General features: G+C 38.7%; 1 protein-coding gene across 2 annotated transcripts in view; it reads right to left on the minus strand.

Annotated features, from left to right (window-relative positions):
- Positions 1-22,046, minus strand: part of REEP3 (receptor accessory protein 3) — an 84,674-nt gene that overhangs the window by 3,772 nt on the left and 58,856 nt on the right. For both annotated transcript variants that reach the window (XM_049855069.1, XM_049855070.1), the window contains exons 3-7: positions 19,373-19,449; positions 16,297-16,417; positions 16,013-16,126; positions 7,214-7,361; positions 1,080-1,225 (exon numbers count right to left, since the gene is read on the minus strand). In XM_049855069.1, coding sequence (XP_049711026.1) covers positions 1,080-1,225; positions 7,214-7,361; positions 16,013-16,126; positions 16,297-16,417; positions 19,373-19,449 — 606 coding nt within the window. The remainder of the gene's footprint in view (positions 1-1,079; positions 1,226-7,213; positions 7,362-16,012; positions 16,127-16,296; positions 16,418-19,372; positions 19,450-22,046) is intronic.

Genomic DNA, 22,046 nt, shown 5'->3' on the forward strand with positions numbered 1-22,046 from the left:
ATGATTAATTACATAGGATAGAGTAGTTCATAATCATAGTAATATTTTTTTAACTTTCTATTATAAAGAGCAAACCCTGGTGGCATAGTGGTTAAGTGCTACAGCTGCTAACCAAAGGGTCGGCAGTTCGAATCTGCCAGGTGCTCCTTGGAAACTCTATCGGGTAGTTCTACTCTGTCCTATAGGGTTGCTATGAGTCGGAATCGACTCGACAGCACTGGGTTCTGTGTTTGGTTGGTATTATAAAGAATCAGTTATCCCATTATGCTCTTTTAAGAACTATCTATATGGGATCAAAGTGACAAGAGCAACTCAAAAGGTTAGATAAGAACCTTAGTGAGTTTCTGTTAATAGGGGGGAACAACTCAGAAAGGGAGGGTGAGAATGGTTGCACAACTCAAAGAATGTAATCAATGTCACTGAATAGTACATGTAGAAACTATTAAATTGGTGTGTTCTGCAGTGTATATTCTCAACAACAAAATAAATAATCAGTTATCCTTTAATTGTGAATTCAAAAGACAGTACTGTTCATGTACTCATAAAAGTATAGTTGGTTCCATATGGGGTGCATGTTTCAGATTATTATTATTACTAATGGTAAAAACATGAACTGTTACTGTTTATTCTTTGCTTAGCACAATGGCAATGGGCACTGGACATAATGACCTAAGGCCATTCAAAACCTCCACTGCCTTCTGGGCAGGAAGACAATATGTTGTTTTGGATAAACTTTTACTATTTAATCATCATGTAGGGCTGATACAAAGCAAAACTATGTGGTTAATTTTTTTGTTGCTTTCCTTGCTTTACCAACAGGGCTGGCGCTGGGTATTCACGATAACTATACTATTTGCTATATGGGAGCACTATTTTCTACCCATGAAGGGAGACTAGGAATTTACCATTTTCAAAATTTCGAGTGATCCTAATACATCTGATCTGAATAAAGAGGTTTAAACATAACTGCTCCTCTGCCATTCCAATCTGTCATTTCTGGGTCATTAACATCCACGATAATGCAGCAGGGAGATCCCTTAATACTCATCATTAGGAAAACAACTCTATGCTCAACTAACCTCTTTGCGACCTTTGGTGGTTTTCACAGACTTCATGCTTTGCGATCTTCGAAGTCCTTTGTGTGTTAACATCTCATCGTCTGAGTATGGCCCGTTCTCTTCTTCATCTGTTTTCTCCTCTCCATCTTTCAGTGGAATTCCATACCCTAAATGAGTTGTCAAAACAGGATGTTTTGGTGAAAGGATACTAGGCAGGATGGCCTCTTCGCTCTACCGCAGTCTTTCTGTTTGCAGTTCTCTGCGTGGTTCGCCTTGGCCAGGTTACTCCTCTCCCTTGCCTATCTGGGATGTGCTCCTTGCTCTTCATGATTAACTTTTACCCCTTGCACTATTCTAGATTTCCTCCACAGAGTTGTCCCTGACCATTCTTATTTCTATTGTGTGTATTTCAGAATAATTAAAAAAATTTTTTTGAGTAGGTAACACATTCACCTTGTTCAAAAATCAAAGAACATAGACACATAGTAAAGTCTCTTCCCACTCTGTCTCCTTTGGTCAAAACTGGCGCTGGTAGGAGTTCAGTAAGGACACACGAAGACCAAACGAAACCAAATCAATTGCCATTATGTCAATTCTGACTCATGGCAACACTATGTGTGTTAGAGCTCCACAGGTTTTCAATGGCTGTGAACTTTTAGAAGTATATCACCAGGACATCCTTCTGAGGCATGCCTGGGTGGATTCAGTAGCCCAGTGCTTAACTATTTGCACCACCCAGGGCCTCCTAAATAAGACTCAGAGAGACTAACTAGAAATTTGGGCAAGTTGTAGTCACTGGAAAGTCCCTGTGTGGTGTGAAGGGTTTGCACTGGACTACTAACTTAAAGGTTGGCGGTTCAAAACCATCCAGTGGCACCATGGAAGAAGTCCTGGCAATCTGTTTCTGTTAAGATTACAGCCAAGTAAACCCTATGGCGCAGTTCTACCCTGTAACATACCGGGTCGCCATGAGTTGGAATCGACTAGAAGGCCAAGGAAAAAAAATGTTTACTGGGGGAAGGTGATGGAGATGTTGCAGCTGCTGAACCAAAACCCAGACAGACGGGTTACCATAACTGGAAACACTGCAGACTGTGACGACAGATGTTAGTCAAAGAGAGGACCCAGCATCAGGAAGGCCAGTAAGAGAACATGTGGGCGTGCTAACAAAGACTTCATATTAGCCAGCATGCAAACATCCAGGCTGTCTGGTAGGTTACTGTCAGGAAGTAGGAGAGCAAGGGGCTGGGATCCAGGGAAAAGAACTCTCTCGTCCCTGAAACACTTGTTCTCAAATTTTAGCACATACCAGAGTCACCTGGGGAACTAGTTAATACACGGATTGCTGGGCCCCACCCCCAAAGTTTTTAAGTCAGTAGGCCTGGGGCTGGGCTGAGAATCTGCATTTCTAACAGGTTCCCAGGTGATGCTTATACTACTGGTCTGGGGCCTACACTTTGAGAACCACTGCCTGAGGTTCCTGGAGAGAGCAAGACAGGTGCCCAAGTCTAAGGCAAGCAGAATACTAGGTAAACTATGAAGATGGCGGTGAGGTTACAAGGCTCTGTTAAGTTTCAAAATTTCCTTTAGTAGAGATAAAGGAGCCTAACTAGTAAATTTTCAGGTAAGGAAAAGCGGAAGGGTTTCCAGGCTCAGGAGGAGGCAGGGATAGGCTCCTTGCTTATCAATAAAAATACACTCAGTAAAATGTTTATTAGTTTGCTCTCCTAAGACACAAACGATTTGAGACCCACTTTTCACCCAAACCAAGGAGCCCTGGTGGCGTAGTGGTTAAGAGCTCAGCTGCTAATCAAAAAGGTCAGAAGTTCAAATCCACCAGCCGCCTCCTGGCAACTCTATGGGGCAGTTCTACTCTGTCCTACAGGGTTGCTACGAGTTTGAACTGACCTGACAGTATCTAACAAAAACAACAAGCAAACCATGGAGTCCTGGTGGCACAGTGGTTAAGAGCTATGGTGAGTTATGGTTGCTAACTCAAAGGCTGGCAGTTCGAATCCACCAGCTGCTCCTCGTAAACCCTATGAGGCAGTTTACTCTGCTGTATAGGGTGGCTATGAGAATCAACTTGACAGCAACTTTTTTTTGAAGCCAACCATGAAGAGTTGTTAATAAGCTTCTTACTCTCATAATAATACAAAAATCGTTGACTGTAAATTGGGCGGATATAGTTTCATGGTGCCAGACTTCTAAGGTAGAAATTAAGGAAGATTAGGGAGCAGAATCAGTTCGTCATCATTTTAGGCCAAGATCCTTGTTCCATCACTTGGTTTTCCCCCAGCAGTCCATAGCAGTGCATTCTGGGGAGAACAGAGAGCAGCGGTCCCAGGGCAAGGGGAAGCATGACACTGTGAGGGAGTGAACGGAGGCCAGGGGCTGGGAACTGGACAGGTGATGGGAAAATGCTCTTTATGCATTTTATGTGGAAAAAAATTGTATATATAGAAACAAAGGGAAAACATAAAGACAAAACTATTACATCTTTTGGAAGTGGGCTTTTAGGTGATTTTAAATTTTTTCCTTTTCCTTGCCAATTTTTTGCTTGAAAAACTGTATTACTTCTAGAATTAAGGAACATAAACTAGAAAAAACACATCGTTTTTAGGTTGCTACTTCTAGATTTTTCGCTATCGCTGTTGCTTATACACTATTCCTGATCCCAATGTAATAAAACTGAGGTAAAACGCAGAACGAGGAATCAAGGGCTGAATCAGAAAGGAAGCCAAAGTGATCAAAAAGTTCTCTAAGGCCACAGATGAAGCATAAGGCTACTGTTCAGCAAACATGTTGTTGTGTGCCTTGGAGTCCATTCTGACTCATAGCAACCCCACAGGACACCGTAGAACTCCCATAGTGTTACCTTGTCTATAATCTTCACAGATGAGCCCTGGTGCTTGTAACCGAAAGGTTGGAGGTTGGAAACCACCAGCCACTCCACAGGAGAAAGATGTGGCCGTCTGTTACTCTAACTATTTACAGCCTTGGAAACCCTATGGGACAGTTCTACTTTGTTCTATAGGATCGCTATGAGTCGCAATCTACTCGATGGCAACTTTTTTTGGGGGGGGGGGTAATTTTCATGGGAGCAGATCGTCAGGTCTTTTCTCCCAAAGAGCAGCTGGTCGGTTCGAACATCGACCTTTCAGTTAGCAGCTAAGCATTTAACTATTGTGCCAATAGGGCTCCTTTCAACAAACACAGTCCCTGCTATTTGAATTGTCTCCGTTTTGTACACTTAGGGATCAGAATTTCATTCAAAAGCTGTTTACACCGTATTTTATTCTTTCCTTGTTTCCTAATTTCTGTGAAGAAAAAAATCTTAGTTTTCTAATTATGGTTTCAGGAAAGTGGTGGATTGATTCCACGAGTATTTTTAAAATGCTAATAAGTGAGAGGTAGTGTACTAGATTATATGGTGCAATGATGAATAAGACACAGCTGTCTTTTTTTCTACTCTCAAGTAACTTAAAATCCAATAGCGAAAACAGGCCCAAATGGGCATTACAGTGCTGTGATAAGTGTTATGAACAGAAGGTAAGGTCAAGACTCTGTAGTACACAGTGAGAGAATTACCTTAGCCTGGAGGTGTGTGTGTGCATGCGTGTGTGTGTATGTAGGCTGTCAGGGAAGACTCCTTGTACAAGGGAAGGCTAAGTTAAATCCTGAATGGCCTATAATCCTATACAGCTAGTACAAGATGGGGCGCGGGAACGAGGCTGGAGAGCTAACATACCATGCTATTGAGTTGGATTTCAGGAGGGAGCTATGAAGCATTGCTCGTTCAAAGCGTTTTAAACAGAAGGGTGACACCATCACATTTGGGTTTTTAAAAAAGATTCTTCTCCAAAGGCGCACTTTGGAGAACGTATCAGAAGTGGATGAAACTGAAAGCAGGGAAGCCAAGGGTAGAGACTACTGCTGTACGGCAGGAAAGAGATGTTGGACAGAAAAGTAGCCAAATCTGGGATCTATTAACGAGGCGAAGTTAATAAATTTAACTTAGCAACTTATTAACCAAATCCTGCATCAAAAAGAGAGAAGATACTAGAGTCAAGTCAAATTCTTCATTAAAATAGGCATTTTCTATTCAACTTAAAAATCTGAAAATGAGTACTGTAATTTTTCAAAATGAAGAGCATTGTGGTTCCACTTCTGATTTTGAGAACTATGTTAATAATAAAAGAAAAAAACACTGGAAGTCCCACTACTTAGAGGTAACCACTGTTGCCATTTTATTAACATCCTTCCAGACTCTCTTCTGTGTATACGCATTTCAAAAATAAACATACATAATAAATCTATTTCATCATCTACTTTCTGTACCTGTGCACTGTAATCATGTCACGAAAAACGTTTTGTCATTTTCCCCCCCCACAATCTGGATATGTTTCCATATCAGTAAGTATAGATCAATGTTATCATTTTTCATGGCTAATAAACCACAACTTTGCTTAACAATTTATCTCGGGCATTTAGTTTGTTCCGATAATTTGCCATCATACACGAGGAGGTGAACATTCTTATACACACACTTCTAAACACTTGTCTGATTACGTCCTTAGGATATATTCCTAGAAGTGTTCTTGCTAAGTTAAAGGGAGCAAATTTTTATAATTATTGCCAGATCGCCAACCAAAAGGATTACTTCATTTAAAACTCTCATAAAACGTATATGAGCGTGTTTGCTTCCCAACATGTTTGCTGTGGTGGTCTTACACATGTCCACAAGTTCTCTGACACTCCCCTTCCCTTAAATAGAAATCAATATACCCTAATTATTAAACGCTTATTAAGAAAATGCCTATATTAGGAACTTTTTTCTACATTATCAATGCATTAAGGCTGATGATTCAAAGTTCAGTGGTTCCTCCCTATTAAAGGCATTAACTACCTTAATCAGTGGCCAGCGCTTAATTACTACTTCTTAGATAATAGCCACCAACTTTGCCAAGTTACTCACTTTAGGGAGAATATGGAAAAACATTAAAGTATTATTTTTTTCTTTTTACGAAAGGACTATTATTTATATTTCAAATTGGTTTTAATTATAAAGGATGATTTTCAATCTCTCTGTAAAAAAAACCTCTGCTTAAAAAAAAAAAAAGGTCAAGCAGACCTGTACCTTATGGCCTTAATTTATTAATAACAAATATCCTCAATATCTTAGTTCTTAGCTAAGCCTTGAACTCAAATGTTCTCTTATATGTTAAAACGACCAAGGAACTACCTTTTTGTTTATGTGTATGTTTCTAAGGCCACAATAACTGACTAAAATTTTAAGGCATATCAATTATGCCACATTCATAATTTATATTAGAACACACCTACAAGTTAGCTCTTGAACTAGAGTATGTAATTTCAACACATTTCCCACTCAAGTAATCCTATTTTCAAAATGAGTCATCTGTTGTCATCTTAAAATTCTTTGTCTTGTGAGTCAGTACCTTTATTTGTCCGTGACATTTACGGTAAAGAGGGTTTAACTATACAACTCTTGGATGTCACAACATAATGTGAGTGGCAAAAGTATTGATTACAGGTCAGGACTAGTGTGGGGTGGGAGGTGGTGGTAACCACCCTCATGGCTTCGAAAAATTCATGGCAGCACAGAGGTTATGGCTACTTTCTTAGCTGGATCATCTTCCAGGGTCAGCAAAAGGCAAATACTCACCTAATTTAGAGAAAATTTAGAGGAAAGAGAACTACGGTTAAGTGTAAAACTCGAAGACGTAAGCTCAGAAGTAAATTTGGCTACCCAAATTGAGATAGTTACCTAATGTGTTATTTTATTGCCCATCTTGACCAGCCAGCACAATTATCAAATAACTACTTATTGGTGGTTCAGTGGCAGAATTCTCACATTCCATACAGGAGTCCTGGGCTTGATGCCCAGCCAATGCACCTCAAGCGCAGCCACCACTGGTATGCCAATGGAAGCTTGCATGTTGTGGTTTCAGCAGAGTTTCCGGACTAAGAGACTAGGAAGAAAGGCCTGGCAATTCATTTCTAAAAATCAGCTGATGAAAACCCCACGGATCACAATGGACTGATCCTATTGTGCATGGGGTCACCATGAGATGGGGGCCAACTTGAAGGCAGCTAATAACAATAACATACATTAAAACAAACAAGCACACCTGCTGATTCACTGGATGCTGGTTTACTTTTCTTTTTTGCATCCGGTAGAGGCTGGTATGGTCTTTGTCCCACAGGCTCGTCACCTTGAATAGTTGTTAAATCATGCATACTGAAACTTCTTAAACGTTCAGTTATTGCTCCTTGGCTCTGTTTAACAGAGAAGTGATAGATTCAAGAAAAAAAAGACACTTTAAAATATTTAACAATGCTTACATTTAACTTTTGCCCAACATTTTATTATGAACTTTTTTCCAGCTTATTGTGAAATTTGCAGAAAAATAGAAGTGTACAGTGAACACCTGGGTATTATTTACATTTTCCTGTATTGGCTTTAGCATATATTGACCGTCTATCCATCTGTCCATTTTGTTTTTTTTATGTATTTCCAAAGTAAGTTGTAGACATCAGTACCTTTCATCCCTCAACATTTCAGAATTCCATTTAATTTTAAAATGTAAAACACTGAGGATGAGCTTATTATCTTCAGAGTATAAATAGCATCCACAATTCTGCTTTCTCCTTGAACTTGTACTTCAGGACTTGAATGTATGCTTTAGAAGAACTTTTTAAAGTTAAACAGACACTGTTTTAAAACTAATGTAAGTCCGGAGTGATACTGGCTCTACTTAGAAAGAGGGAAAAAACTTGAGAGCCAAAGAATCTTGGCTATAACATGATATTCCGTAAATGAACTCATTCATCGGGCAAGGCGGATTTGCTGCTGTACAATTTGACTTCAAGCCATTTTGCATTAACAATGTTGTAGCTACTAGCCACATGTGGCTATTAAAATTAATTAACAGTAAATAAAATTAAAAATTCAGTTCCTTAGTTGCACTAGCCACATTTCAAATGCTTATTACCCACATGTGGCCAGTGGCTACTGTATTGGGCAGTGCAGATATAGAGCATTTCCATCACTGCAGGAAGTTCAATGACCGTCATCGTTAGCTGGCTCTGAAAGCACATTTCTCAACTTTTTCAGACATAGCTATGTTCTTCTCCAAGTTATAAAGCTTTGTAAAAAGGAAAAAAAAAAAAAAAAAGACCACTTCTAAATTTAACCACTTTGAAAATTTACGTAGCACATAGATGACTCATTTCTTATTTCTAACTAGATTAAAAATATTCTAAAGGTTTTTATACTTATTATTTCTTCTTTTCAAATATGTGAATTTATGATTGCCTCTAGTTATAATGTTACCGTAGAAACTCATCTGTAATGGTTCATCTCTAAATTTCAAAGCCTAAGATGGGGTATTACTGTTAATATGTATTTTATATGGAAGAAAAAGGTCTTGATTCACGAGTCTTGATTCAACTGCTCCAAACCAAAACCCACTGCCGTCAAGTCGATTTCGACTCATAGTGACCCTACAGGACAGCGTAGAACTGCCCCAGAGGGTTAGAGAGTTAGGAATATCATGTCAGAACCAAATACCACGCCTCAACTGAACTTTGTATTTCTACCATATTATTTGAATTGTGAAAAGGAATTATTAAATTCCTGTTGCCGTGGAGCCAATTCTGACTCATGGCCACCCCATGTGTGTCAGAATAGAACTGTGTTCCACAGGGTTTCTATTAGCTGTATTTTTTCAAAACTAGGGAAGCAGGCCTTTCTTCCGCAATGCCTCTGGGTCGATCTGAATCACCAAACTTTTGGTTAGTAGCCCAGCACAAACTGTTCGGTACCTTAATTATTAAAGGGTCTATATTCTCAATAAGGAAACGCTGGTGGCGTAGTGGTCAGGAGCTACGACTGCTACCCAAAAGGATGGCAGTTCAAATCCACCAGACGCTCCTTGGAAACTCTATGGGGTAGTTCTACTCTGTCCTATAGGGTCGCTATGAGTCAGAATCGACTTGACGGCAATGGGTTTGGTTTTTTTTTTTCTCAATAAAAATCATTCCTCTACTGGATTCCACATATTTTAAAACATTCTTGGCATGATTTAATTCATTAGATTTTGTTCCTCTTCATCAGATACCATTTCCTTATTAAACAGGTGGCTGAAAAAAGACTTCAGAGTCACACTAAAAGGATCAATGGTTATCTCAAGCAGATGCCTGGTTTTCTCAGAAATGCCATTTTCTTTGTCCTACCTTTGTATTCCTGTGCCCGCTCTCAGCAATTCTTGACTTTTGTCCTACTGCCACACATCAGGAGAATGGCATGCAAGCCCCGATACCCTCTACCCATCAGGTGCAATGCCCAAGGCTAGGTCTAACTCCCAAACCTGCTCACACTCAAGAAGATACACCTCAGATCGCAAAGGAGTCAAAGTGCCATCGAATCGCAAGCAGTCCAGCTTTATAATCATGTCTTACGCAAACTTGGGTACTTTTAATGATGATAATCAACAAATTAGTTAGGACATACCACACAGGAACTCACACATTATTGCTACTTCTATTGCTGTGCTATGTATATTTTGCCTCCAGAGCAATATTAAACAGATAATAATCAAAAGAATAAGAAAAATGAGGAAAGGTGCTTTAGTCTCAGGGGGAAATCTGCATAGAAGTGGCAGTCTTAGTCAATAAGGAGGAAGGTGGTTACCATTCACAAGGTAATCCCACAGCCCAGCATTTTAGATCCTATTCTCTGCAAAACTGTACGTACACTGTGTATGTTAAACTAGATCCTACGAAGAAGAAAATCAAAGAAGTAACAGAAAGATTGTGATAAGAATGCAAAAGGCAATAAGTAATTAAAGTATTCCATAGGATATTTTACATTAAACCTGATCATTATTAGCAGAGGTGTTCTTAATCTTTCTGAACTTTGGGTGGCTTAAAGGACACAGGGTTTGGATTTAGGTGGGCCCGGAAGGTCCGTTCCAGAAACCGACAACACTGCGGGGGCTGACTGGGCAGGACCGACAAGCGCACAGGGCCAGGTGGGCTTTCGTGCAGGAGGCCGGGTCCAGATCTAACACACTCAAGCTCTGGGAAGGATTTTTCAGCTGACAACAGCTCCGGGTGCTGGCCCCATACAGAGCTCATTTATTTCTAAGGGCACTAGGACATCGGGGTGTCTACTCAAGTATCTTAAATGGCTGACATCTGTAAAGAGGAGGAAGTCTCTGACTTTGTGTGCATGACCAACTCTAACTTCCTTACACTTTACAAATTCTGCTTTTGTTTAAATATTTCATTTCCTGGTTAAATATTGCATTAACATGACCATATTTTATGTGAAATAAGGGGAGTTTATTGTGCTCATCAGCATCTTCATATAAAGACTTCAGTCTTTTCTCTTCACATTTTTATTAAGAATTTAAAAATATATAACCAGTAATGCTTTAGAACCATTTAAGTATGCAAATATTCCTTTACAGAATAATTTTTATTGTGTTCAATAACAAGTAGTCATTACTTTATATTTCCTGTTGATTCTTGACATGTTACATTATAATTGGGATAAGGTTTAGTTACTAGTTTTTAAGGGAAATCTCTTTTCCCTGTGGACATTGAACAATTAGTCTGATCAAACCCATAATGGAACTATCTCTACTTGCATTTGTTGAATATTTTAGTGTTTTTAAGATTATTAGAGCAACATATATTTATTGAGGAACATTTGTAATAAAGTATTAATAACAAAACCCAGTGCCGTCCAGTCGATTCCAACTCATAGCGACCCTAGAGGACAGGGTAGAACTGCCCCATAGAGTTTCCAAGGAACGCCTGGTGGATTCGAACTGCCGACCCTTTGGTTAGCAGCCGTAGCACTTAACCACTATGCCACCAGGGTTTCCAAAGTATTAATAGGAAAATAAAAATTATTTGTAACCCACCACCAAAACTACCTATATATATTCATAGATCCTTCTAGTCTTTTTCTGACTCATCATACTTTGAAATCAGGGTTTCTCAACCTAAGCGTTATTGCTATTGGGGGCTGGATAATTTTTTGTTGTGAGGAAGCTGTCTTGTTCATTTGCAGGACGTTAAGTAGCACCCCTGGTCTCTACCCAATAGATGCCGGTAGCACTCCCCACCCCTGTTGTGATAACCAAAAATGTCTCCAGACATTGTCAAATGTCCCTTGGGTGACAAAATTACCCCCAGTTGAGAATCACTCTTTGACCGATACAAGGGGCTTCAAAGGTCAAGTTCACGCCTTTATTTTACAGGTGAGAAAATTAATATTTAGAGTGCTCAGGGTAGATAACTTGCCCAAAGTCTCACAGTTAATTAATGGCTGAATCAGGGCTAAAAAATCCAGATAATCCGACTGCTATAGAATCAAACGTTCATTATGCCACTCCACCTCCTTGGATCGCAGGGGAGATAGTATGGCTTTTCTTCTCCACTGCCTTGGACAAATGCTATTTTAGGGAATGTTCCTTAGCAGGTGGACATTCCCTTACCCTTTCACAGAGAGCCATTAAAACTGACAGTAAGATATCAGAATTTTTGACTTAATCCTGTGATAATTTAAAGTCAATTAGGTTTCAGCAATTTTACCTGTAAGGCTCTAATTTCTGTGATAAATGATTTTTTAAAAACAATATCTGCTAAGAAAAGGCAGGCAGAGAAAATGCAAAGAGATGATTAATAAGACCAGTAGTGCTTTTCTTCATCCGCCCTTTACCCGGCAGTAGTTTTGCTCATCTGTATGAAGGCCACCTCCACTTCTCATGGGAAAAGCTATGGAATGTTGAACATCCGCAGCAAAATCCTTGAAGGTCCTTCACATGTTTATGCTTTGCTCAGCCAAAATAAACTTGTACACCGACCTTGTGAACAGATGCCTGGTAATGAGGTCACAGAACTGAGTAACATTTTCAGAAAACTGCTTTACAGTGTAATAAATGTTCTGATTAGATTCCTATTTTCATCTTGAACACGCTCAGGTAGTTCAATCGGGGAAACCTCGTCGAGGGATTACTGTTCTTTAAAGGTCACACTATGAGTCCATTAATTTTTAATCTGAAAGCTATTTTTAACAAACTACATGTTGTAAAAATTTTAAATAATTGTCAAGTCTTAGTATTGGTTTTCTTGCAGTTTCTCCTTAAACTTGACCTATTTCCTATTTCAGTTTCAATTAACTCTTCAGTATGAAGTGTCTGGTTCAGTGATTCTTCCATAGCAATGTCTTTCTTCGACATCCCCAGAGATGAAACTAATTTCAACTACTTTAAAAGAGGTACAGTATAACTTGTGGCAAATAGTGTTAACATGATGCTATTTTCAGCATACTTAATGACTATTTCTAATGAATAAGACAGACTCCAGGATGGTTAAACACAACATTCCTGTCCTCATGATGAGAACGGCAAAATTACAGTGATCTTGTTAATGAAAGTATTACCACAGGACAAATGTGGGGGGCAGTTTCAAAATGAATTCCAATGATGGAAAATGTGTTTATTTTATAATGATAACTTGGATGGCTTTTATACTCAATTATGATTCCTGCCTTTAGGGTGGGGAGGTAACTTTAATGGTGTTAAATATGTAAATGAAAATAAACAACGAATCATGGTGAAACGAAGAAAGCCAGAGAAATATACATACAGAATTGCTTTTATAGTTTTTTTTTTTTAATGCAAAAGTATTTATTTTAATAATGGAAGGTGAGGGGCTGGCTCTTAGCAACTAAAGGGATGATAAAATTTTTGTTTAGTGAATATGGGCATTAGCTGTAGCCACATAGTAGGGGCCATGTTTACCTTGTTTACGGCTGCATTCCCAACAGCTAGCATGTATTAGGCATTAGATAAACAGAAGTTGAATAAATGATATGTAGGATGCTGAATACTTAAGGCAGCCAAGTATAAAATAAAAACAAAGGAGAGAATGAGGATAAGATAAAATAGTGAGGATTGCTAATTCTCCATATAGGGGGTTTGGATGTAAACACGTCAAAATAAAATAAGTATCCCATAAGACGTCATATTATATGGAAACGCGAGTCACAGAACAATAGGATTAAAAACTATGTTAAAATTAGAAATTAGATACTATGTTTTCTAAAATGATATTCCAAAATGACTGCATTTTCTAAACAGCTTTTCAAGTTGAAATTGAATCTTCAGTTTTTGTCCATGGAATCATGATGGATGATGCTTTCGGACGTGAAAAATCCAGAAAGCATCTTCTTTGGGATGTAAATAAATACATGCAGTTAAATAATGCTCAAAGCTTGCAATAAAGCTAATTTTTCTTGGGCCCCTTCTCCTCTCCATTCCCTTGAAGATGCAACCACTCTAAACCTTCTTATTTCCTATTAGGGCGGAGGAGGATTTCAGCTCTCTCCCCTCTCCCTTTTTCCTTCCCCTATCCTCCCAACACAGTGAAATCAGAGTTGTTGCTAAATCGACAGTCAGCGTTCTGTGATGTTCTGATTATGATGATGTCAATGCCACTCACTGCTGAGCTGAGTCATGTTCGCTTTATTTCCTTTCTTATCTAACTTTTGGTTTTTCTCTTGAGTTAGTGATTATGCCTTTTGACATTTTTCATTTGCTTAGTTGTCTTACCCTCGCCCTCTTCCACTGTCTCCAATACATTTTTCATGAGGCTCAGGGCTGATGGCGGCTGCATCAGTACCAGCTGTTTACAGCCAGAGGTCTTCTGATTGGTCCCAGCATGGGCTCTGATTGGTTTAAACATCATCTTTGCACAGGATTAAACCCATCAGGTACTCTCAGCTCCCTATCCTTTCTAGAGACATCTCTCTTGGCACTCTTCATCCATCTCATCCAATTTTGGCTGGATGTACTCAGGATTTGCTGCACAGAGCTCATTCTGGGAATTCCCTTTACCTCCCTGCCCTGTTTCCCAGATATCATGGGTTTCTCTTTTCTGGGATTATTCTTTAGCTTTGGCAGGGCATCTCTCCTGACAAAGGATGGACAAGAGGTACACTCTGTGACTGACTGAGAGCTTGATGAGTTACAGAACTTCTGGGTAAAAATCATTTTCACTCAGAATTTTGATGGGATTATTTTGCTGTCTTCAGGCTTCCATTGTCACTACTCAGAATTTTAATGCCATTTTGAATTTTGCTTGTTTGCATGTGACATATTTTTCTCCCTGGAAGTTTTAAGAATTCTCTCTTTATGTCTGCTGTTATGGAATATCGCAGTAACTTTGCTTAGAGTCAGTCTCCTCTCCCTACTCCCACTCCATTTATTGTTCTGTGTACTCTGAGGAGCCCTTTCAATCAGGAGGCGAATGTCTTTCAGTTGCGGGAAATACCGTCATATTATTTTTTCAGTAATTCTATCTATTCTCTCTTTTTAGAATTCTTAGTTTATGAAAGTTGGATCTCCCAGATGGTCCTTTTTAGTAGATGTGCAAGTTAGGAATGCATTTTCATTAAGCAAGGAGTAACAAGCAAATGATCTGCTTCTAAAGTGGAAAACAGTCTTTAAAGAAGCTGAAAATTTTGCCATTTTAGTATCTGTTTATAAATCTAATCAAATAAAAGAAAAAGTTTATAAAAACCAATCAACACGCAAACTCTACCACAATTAAAATGCTATTAATAATCAATAATATACTCATCTTGTGTGAATAGTTAATAAATTCTCATTTAATCCTCAATGTAACACTGCTAGGTATATAATGTGAGAATTTCACCTTTTTGATCATTATTAATTGTGATAACTGAGCCAAATACTCTAAGTGAAAGTTCCATAATTTTACATCCCTTCACTATTGCTGTCATGTAAAATCATCACTTAACTAGAATAATTATTTCCATACTATTGGTTTAGTTTTAAGATAACTAAGTTAAAAAAGCCTAACTTGAAAGCTGGAATATTATTAGTCTCAATGTAACTCAAGAGCCACCCACTGCCATCGAGTCGATTCCGACTCATAGTGACCCTACAGGACAGAGTAGAGCTGCCCCATAGGGTTTCCGAGGAGCGCCTGGTGGATTCGAACTGCCGACTGTTTTGTTAACAGTGGTAGCAATTAACCACTACACCACCAGCGTTTGAATTGGGCTCCTACTAAAAGCGAGCAAGTACTGTGCTTATATATATGCTATCACAGATAGGTATATTAGCCACAAAAATGAAGTAACTAATGAACAGAATGTAAGTAATTGCCTGTAGTTACTCAGAAAGTCACACTCGGTACATTCTGGATCTGATGTCTGTTTTCTTTCCATATACTACACACCAAAATCCACTATGCTATGGTATTTAAATCACACTAATTACTACATGCAAAAGTAATCCAAAAGCCATAATGCAAGTTTTCACAGAAAGCATTCATTTGATAACTTGGCTAGCAAAACACAACAAATGACATTAGTAATTGGCTGAGTAAGATCTCAAGTTTTTAAGAACAGAATTTTTTCATGCCTTATTTTGAATAATCAGTTACCTCAAATTGATTGAAGTAGAGGTGCAGAAGTAAGCCAGAAATCCTACCAAGATATTGCCATCGAGAGAGATACAGAGAGAGGGAACATCAAAGACAGAAAGAAAGAATGATCATCTTTACTAAAGGTAACGTATTCAAACTACTTTAAGGCTATAAAGTGGGAAAATCATGACAGAACGACATTTTCAGGTATGTTCGATTTATTAGCTAGGTCTCATTTTGTGATCAATTAAAAGATAGTTGTAAAATACTGAGTAGTTATAGAAAACACAATGTTAAAATGTCTTTCAAATTATCTACTTGTTCTTTCCAGTATTACAAAAATAAGCACAAAGCAAAATCGTGTCAAAATTTGACAATAATTTGAAATAAAAAGCTACCCCCCTTTATCTGTTGACTTAACAGGACACTGGATTAAAAAAATATAAATGAAAAATTACCTTCACTGCTGCGGTAACAGCAGCAGTAGCTGCTAAGTTTAAACCTTGTCGTCCAAAGTTTACCATAGTCTCATAGCCTCGTTCCTTTGCTTGTACAATGTAATCATCAATCTCCTGGGAGAAAAAAGCCCCGTAAATGTTAATTTTCTTTAAAAATAATGCTGAGAAGCAAAAATGAGGACTTTCCCTCCATAATATTATAATTTCACTGATTTTATAGTGTAAAGCACATGACAACATACATTTTTAACAAAAGATTTGTGAAAATCATTTATGTATCTTACCCTTTCCTTTGAAGAAAGAAGTGGATGAAGAAATTTTCTGTATATTAAACTTGCTCCTTTGGTATAAGGAGAGAGCAGCCATATGACAAAAGCAATCTTAAGCTCATAGTACAGGGGGAACCTAACAAGAAAAAAGGTTGAAAACAACTGCCAGTGAATATAAACTACAAAGAGTAAAAAAATCACACACACACAGGCAAAACTTTTTCAAAAGTTCAGTAACTGTGTTAAGTTTTCATGTGTAAATATTAGTGATTAGGGAAATAACCACTTTTGAACTGATGAATTAATCTCAGAAATGTCTCAAACTATAGATCAGTGATCTGATCCCCTCAGAGAGTCACACAGTCTAGTATGTGATTCTTCCTTTTAAGTGAGCACAAGCAAGATGCCAAACTGACTGCAGCAGTAAGAGAGGGCATGAAGACCATTTAAGCAGGGCAGTAAGGTACATATCTATCCCGTTGACATATGTGACGTGATATACATGATATCCCTCAAAGAGTCACGACACAACTTTATATGTTCCAAGCACACAGAATTTAACCCATAGACATATCTCCTTCTTACCTTTCTCAGAAACCCCAGGAAACTTCCCCTCTAATCTTATTTGGCCAGAATTGCAGCACTTTGTAGCTGAAATCAATCACTTGGAAGGGGAAGGAATCACTACTGTGGTAGATTGGGAATTAGGATTATATACCCACACTTTTCCGTAAGACTGTGCAGTGCCTTCCCCAGAGGCTGAGTATGCTCCTCCATCCAGTGGCTGTGGGTTTAGCAGTGTGACGTGCTTTGGTGAAGAGAATGTGAGTCTGACATGTATCACATGTAAGCAGAAGCTTTAAATGCCCTCGTGTGGTTTGGCTCCCTCACCTCCTTCTACTTGCCTCCACCCCCACACCGATTTCTTGCCTACGGCTTTTGCCTTCTGTCATGAGAGTAGCTGCTTCTTCAGCCTTGGTCACAAAGCAAGAAGACACTTAAAACTGAGCTGAGCCCAGCAAAGCTGCAGTCAACCATTTGTCCCCATGTAACTTGGGCAAGAAATAAATGTTTGTTTTTCCAACTCAACTGTGCTTTTGGGGTTGTTTGTTGCCAAAGTAAAATCTAATGAGGGGACCACTATCTTCTGGTCCATGATGCACTAAGACCTATGATAACTGAACAAATCTGGGCGCTTCTGGCAACGCAGTCGGGTAAGGGGGGTGAGAAATGACTATTGTGCAGTCAACAAAGAGCCTCTGCCACAGTGCAATTACAAAAGGGTTTCTGAACTTTCGTTCTTCATGTTAAATCTTTTCACCATCGTTCACATTTAAAATAATGTAGATACGCTACATCTGCACTCAGAAAAAAACCAAGTTTTTAAAAAATGAGCTTTGAAGCTTAAGAGACCTAACATGGTTTAGAATCTCTGCTCTGCCTCTAAAATACAAGCAAATAAATAAAATGTGGTATATACATATAATGAAATATTAACCAGCCATAAAGATAAATGAAATCCTGACACATGCTGTAACATGGATGAAACCTGAAGACATTATGCTGAACGAAATAAGTTAGTCATAAAAGGGGCAAATACTGTATGATCTCACTTATATAAAATATCTAGGACAGGCAGGTGTGTATAGACCAAAATTTATTACTGGTTATCAGGGGCAAGCTGGAGGGAGAGAAAAGGGGGGACTCATTGCTTAGGGGATATTAAACTTCTATTAAGGGTGACAGGAAAATTTGGAAATAGATAACGGTAATGATTGAATAACATGATAAACATAACTAATGTCACTACATTGTACATGTGAATAATTTAGATATGGGAAATAATTTGAGTAACTTATCACATATGTATTTACTACAATAAAAAATAAACAAAACATAAAACAAGTGAACAAATGGGGGGGGGGAACCTCACCAAAACCCCCACACCCAAAACATAACAGGTGAAAGAATGATCTGTGAAATAGGAGAAGGAAAACCTATTTCAAATCAGAAGGATGGATGCAGACACAGAGCAGCTCATAAATAAGGGCAGGCTGTTAAGAACATTCAGGTCTGATAATTTTTTTCTAGTAAATCCAATGTGACCTAATGTGCTATGAATGAGAATAGCCAAGTGGGAAAGACAGCTTAAGGAGAACAGTAAAGGTTTGAAACAGACAGAGGAAGGAATGGAAGTAGTAGCTGACCAAAGCAAGTAAAGGGAATGCTGAGGTTTGAACTGACACCTATGTGAGAAGCTGGGTTTTTTTTGGCTACAGTTAGCAGCTCAGTTAAAGAAGTAAAGACAAGTGATTGCTGGACTAATTTAGGTTTGTGCAACAAGAGCGGTTAAAGATACTGGCAAGGCGGTAAATGAAGTAGATGAATATACAGGACCAGGCTGGGTAGGAAAAAAGGTAAAACTAAGTGGAGGCAACAGACTAGGGGATAATGCCATAATCAAGGGATGAAAGGTCTCAGTGAGGTATACTATGGGGAAAAAGGAGCTAAGGGCATTGTTAGAATACCAGGTTATGACCAGTCAGAAGTCTGAAGATTTTGAAGGTAGGACTTCTCCCTCCACGTGATGGCTAGGATTACATGGAACTGCACCACTGACAGACAGCACAGGTTTTGTTGGAATACAACAGCCATGAACTGGTGTTGAGGGGGCTGTCCACATGGATGGTGATGTTGTCCAGTTTCAGTGTTTGCAGATGAGAGCTTTAAGGAAGGGGAGGCAGTGGTAAAGCCAGATGGTATGGGCTTCAAAAGAGGAATTGTTTAGGGAAAGATAAATAGTCTGAAATCATCAGTATGGAAAAAGGAAAACAACAACCAAGTTTCTCAACCCTAAAATACCAGGGAAGGTATGTGGGAGGTGAGAAGAGAGATTGCCACATGGGCAGAGGAATGGGCTACCTCTGTTTGAGGTGGGGTGTAAGAAAAGTAATGTTCTTATAGGGAAACCAGGTGAAGAAAAGGAGACACTGGACAAATAGGTAACTTGATCAAGTTCACTTAGTTAACAGCAAGAGGAGGACCTGATAAGTAGTCTGTAGACTGCCTCTTGCTTGGTATTCGAACTTACCAAGCAACTGTTTGATCTGCCACTGTTTCAATCACAGTATAGAGAGCAAAAACAATCCAATACATCATCCATCGAACCTGGAAATAATAAAAATATTCATGAACTAACATTATTTGCCAGTCCGAATAATTATATTTACATACATACATACTATATATTTGCATTTTTTCATATACTAGATACATATTTAATGATGTCAAAAATTAAAAAAAAAAAGGAAAAGAAGAAGGCCCTATGCCTTTTTAGTTAAAACAATGACAACAACAAACTGTCAAATCAATAAGGTATTCCTCAATATTCTCCTGGGGTATTGACTACAATTTTATATAAGCAAAACCTCATGGTCTAAATCTTTCTTTGATGAATAAACTCTCTAACAATCTGCTCTCTGAAACTTATGGATTTTTCCATCTATTTATCAGAAACATGGACCTTCGAATATAGTTGAATGGAAGCAATAATTAAATAAATTCAATGTGTATGTGTTATTCATGGGAACAACCACAAAGAAAGTTAACCTTGATAACACATTGCTTTCTTTTTTCCCATTAATGGATTTGGTTAGGATTTTCTACCAAATGATTACTCAGTGAAGCTTTATTAAAACTACACCTCAAGTCCACTCAGTCTACTGTTTAAGGTTTTGCCCAAAGGAAATAACAGAAAGAAGTAAACGTCCAAAAAAAAAAAAAAAAGCAAGTCACAAAAGATTAAACCTATAAGTAAGCATACGTGAAGAGGAAAAAAAAAAAATCTTGAGATCAACAGAAAACACCAAAAACAAAATGCATTATTAATACCAAAAAACTGGTGGAAAATAATCAAATTACTAACCTTACGGATGTACATAACCAAATATAATAGAAATAATTTCTATTAAAATGTGTTATGCAAATGACTCAGTAATTTAACAGATGACTTTGATACATCACAATCACCTTTTAATTTACTAGAAAAAGGGTTACTAGCACCATCTTTATTGGTACAAATTTATGTTCTCGGGAAAGTGGGAACAAATACGTATTTCTTTCCAATTGAAAAACAATTAGTAAGATCAATAAACTGCTGTCTTTTTGACTTTAAGGCAATTGAATTATCCAACAAAGTGAAGTTTCTATCTACAAGCACTAAAAAGGATATACACACACACCTCTGCTTTTGATCAATCTTTCATAACAAACATAATTTAGTCAAATCTTGACGACTCAGGTGTCAACATTACAAATAACGCTCATCAATACAACGGTAGCAAATTCCTACCTACTTCATGGCCACAGGAACAGAAACATGAAGGTGACAGCTTCTGTCTTCAAAGATTTTACCAAGGAGAAAAAGTTCTGCTGCCTTTACAGCACCGGATGCCTTACCTCCCAATATGAGCCAAGATCCCAACAATTTCAGGAAAGCTTAATGAAGGAACTATTTATAAAGTTGTGGGTGAGGTTCAGGGAAATTAATAAGGGATATAGTGGTGCACCCCGAGCTAGCAAAAGCAGGAACTGATATTACCCTTAGGTGAGAAGGGGGAAGGGCAGGGAGGGATAAGAGTGAACAAATACTCTGACTGGTATGCTCCTCCTGCCTTCTGATCTTCTGCAGGACCCTCTCACTGGCCAAACTCAAAGGCAAGTCAGAGATGACTGTGTCTATAAGAATCAGCTTCCTGGGCCACGGAACAAGGTGGAGAGGTGTGGAGATGGGCACTGGAGGGGCAAATGGAAAATACTAGCATACTCCCCTCGTCTGCTTGGCTGACATCCACCCATCCTGTCTCTTTGAAACATACCCAGTATGGGAGCCATTTCTCACCACTTCCACAGATACCTCTCTAGTCCAGATGACCATCATCTCTTGCCTGGATTATGCCAATAGTATCCTAACTGATCATTCTGTTTTTTTTAGCCTATTTCCCATACAGCAGTCAGAATGACCTCTCTAAAACATAAGTCAAATCATGTCATGCCTCCGCTCAAAACTCCTCTGATGGCTTCCCATCAAAATTCTTACCTGCTAGTACGCCTCCTTCCCTCGTTCTGCCTCAGCTACACCAGCCCTTTGACTGTTCCTTGTATGTGCTAGTATGTTCCCACCTCAGGGCTTCTGCACATGCTGTTTCACTGCCTGAAATGCTCGTCTCCCAGTTATCCATGTGGACAGCTTTCTCGTTTGCTTTAGGTCTCTGCTCTGATGTTACCCATCAGAGAGGCCTTTCAATATCGTCCTCACTCCTTTATCCTGCTTTACTTTTCTCTTCAGCACATGTCATAGCACACATCTAACAAATATTTAATTTTCTGCCTTCCCTTATTCAAACGTAAACTCTAAGAGGACAAAGGCTTTTCTTTTATTCACTGTTGAATGCCCCGTGCCTGGCACAGAAGTGCTCAATAAATATATGTTGGTGAATTGCTGGTGAATTTTAGCAGGCAGATAATGAGATTCGAGTTATGAGAAAGCAGGGATATTTAACGAACAAGATCCTGGATGTCACAGACAAGAATAAGGTGAGGAACATTGATGGAAAGAAGCATGGGCTCGCGAAAGAAGCAGGTGCATCTTCCTCTGAGATAGAAAGAAAGGAACAGTGGCTGTGTTGGGAAGAGAGTTGAGGCGGTTTACAGTTGAGAACCTCTATTTTTATTCTGCAGTGGGGGGCTGGTCATCGTTAAAGCTG

Source organism: Elephas maximus, chromosome 16 (assembly GCF_024166365.1).
Source record: "Elephas maximus indicus isolate mEleMax1 chromosome 16, mEleMax1 primary haplotype, whole genome shotgun sequence".
Classification (NCBI taxonomy): Eukaryota; Metazoa; Chordata; class Mammalia; order Proboscidea; family Elephantidae; genus Elephas; species Elephas maximus.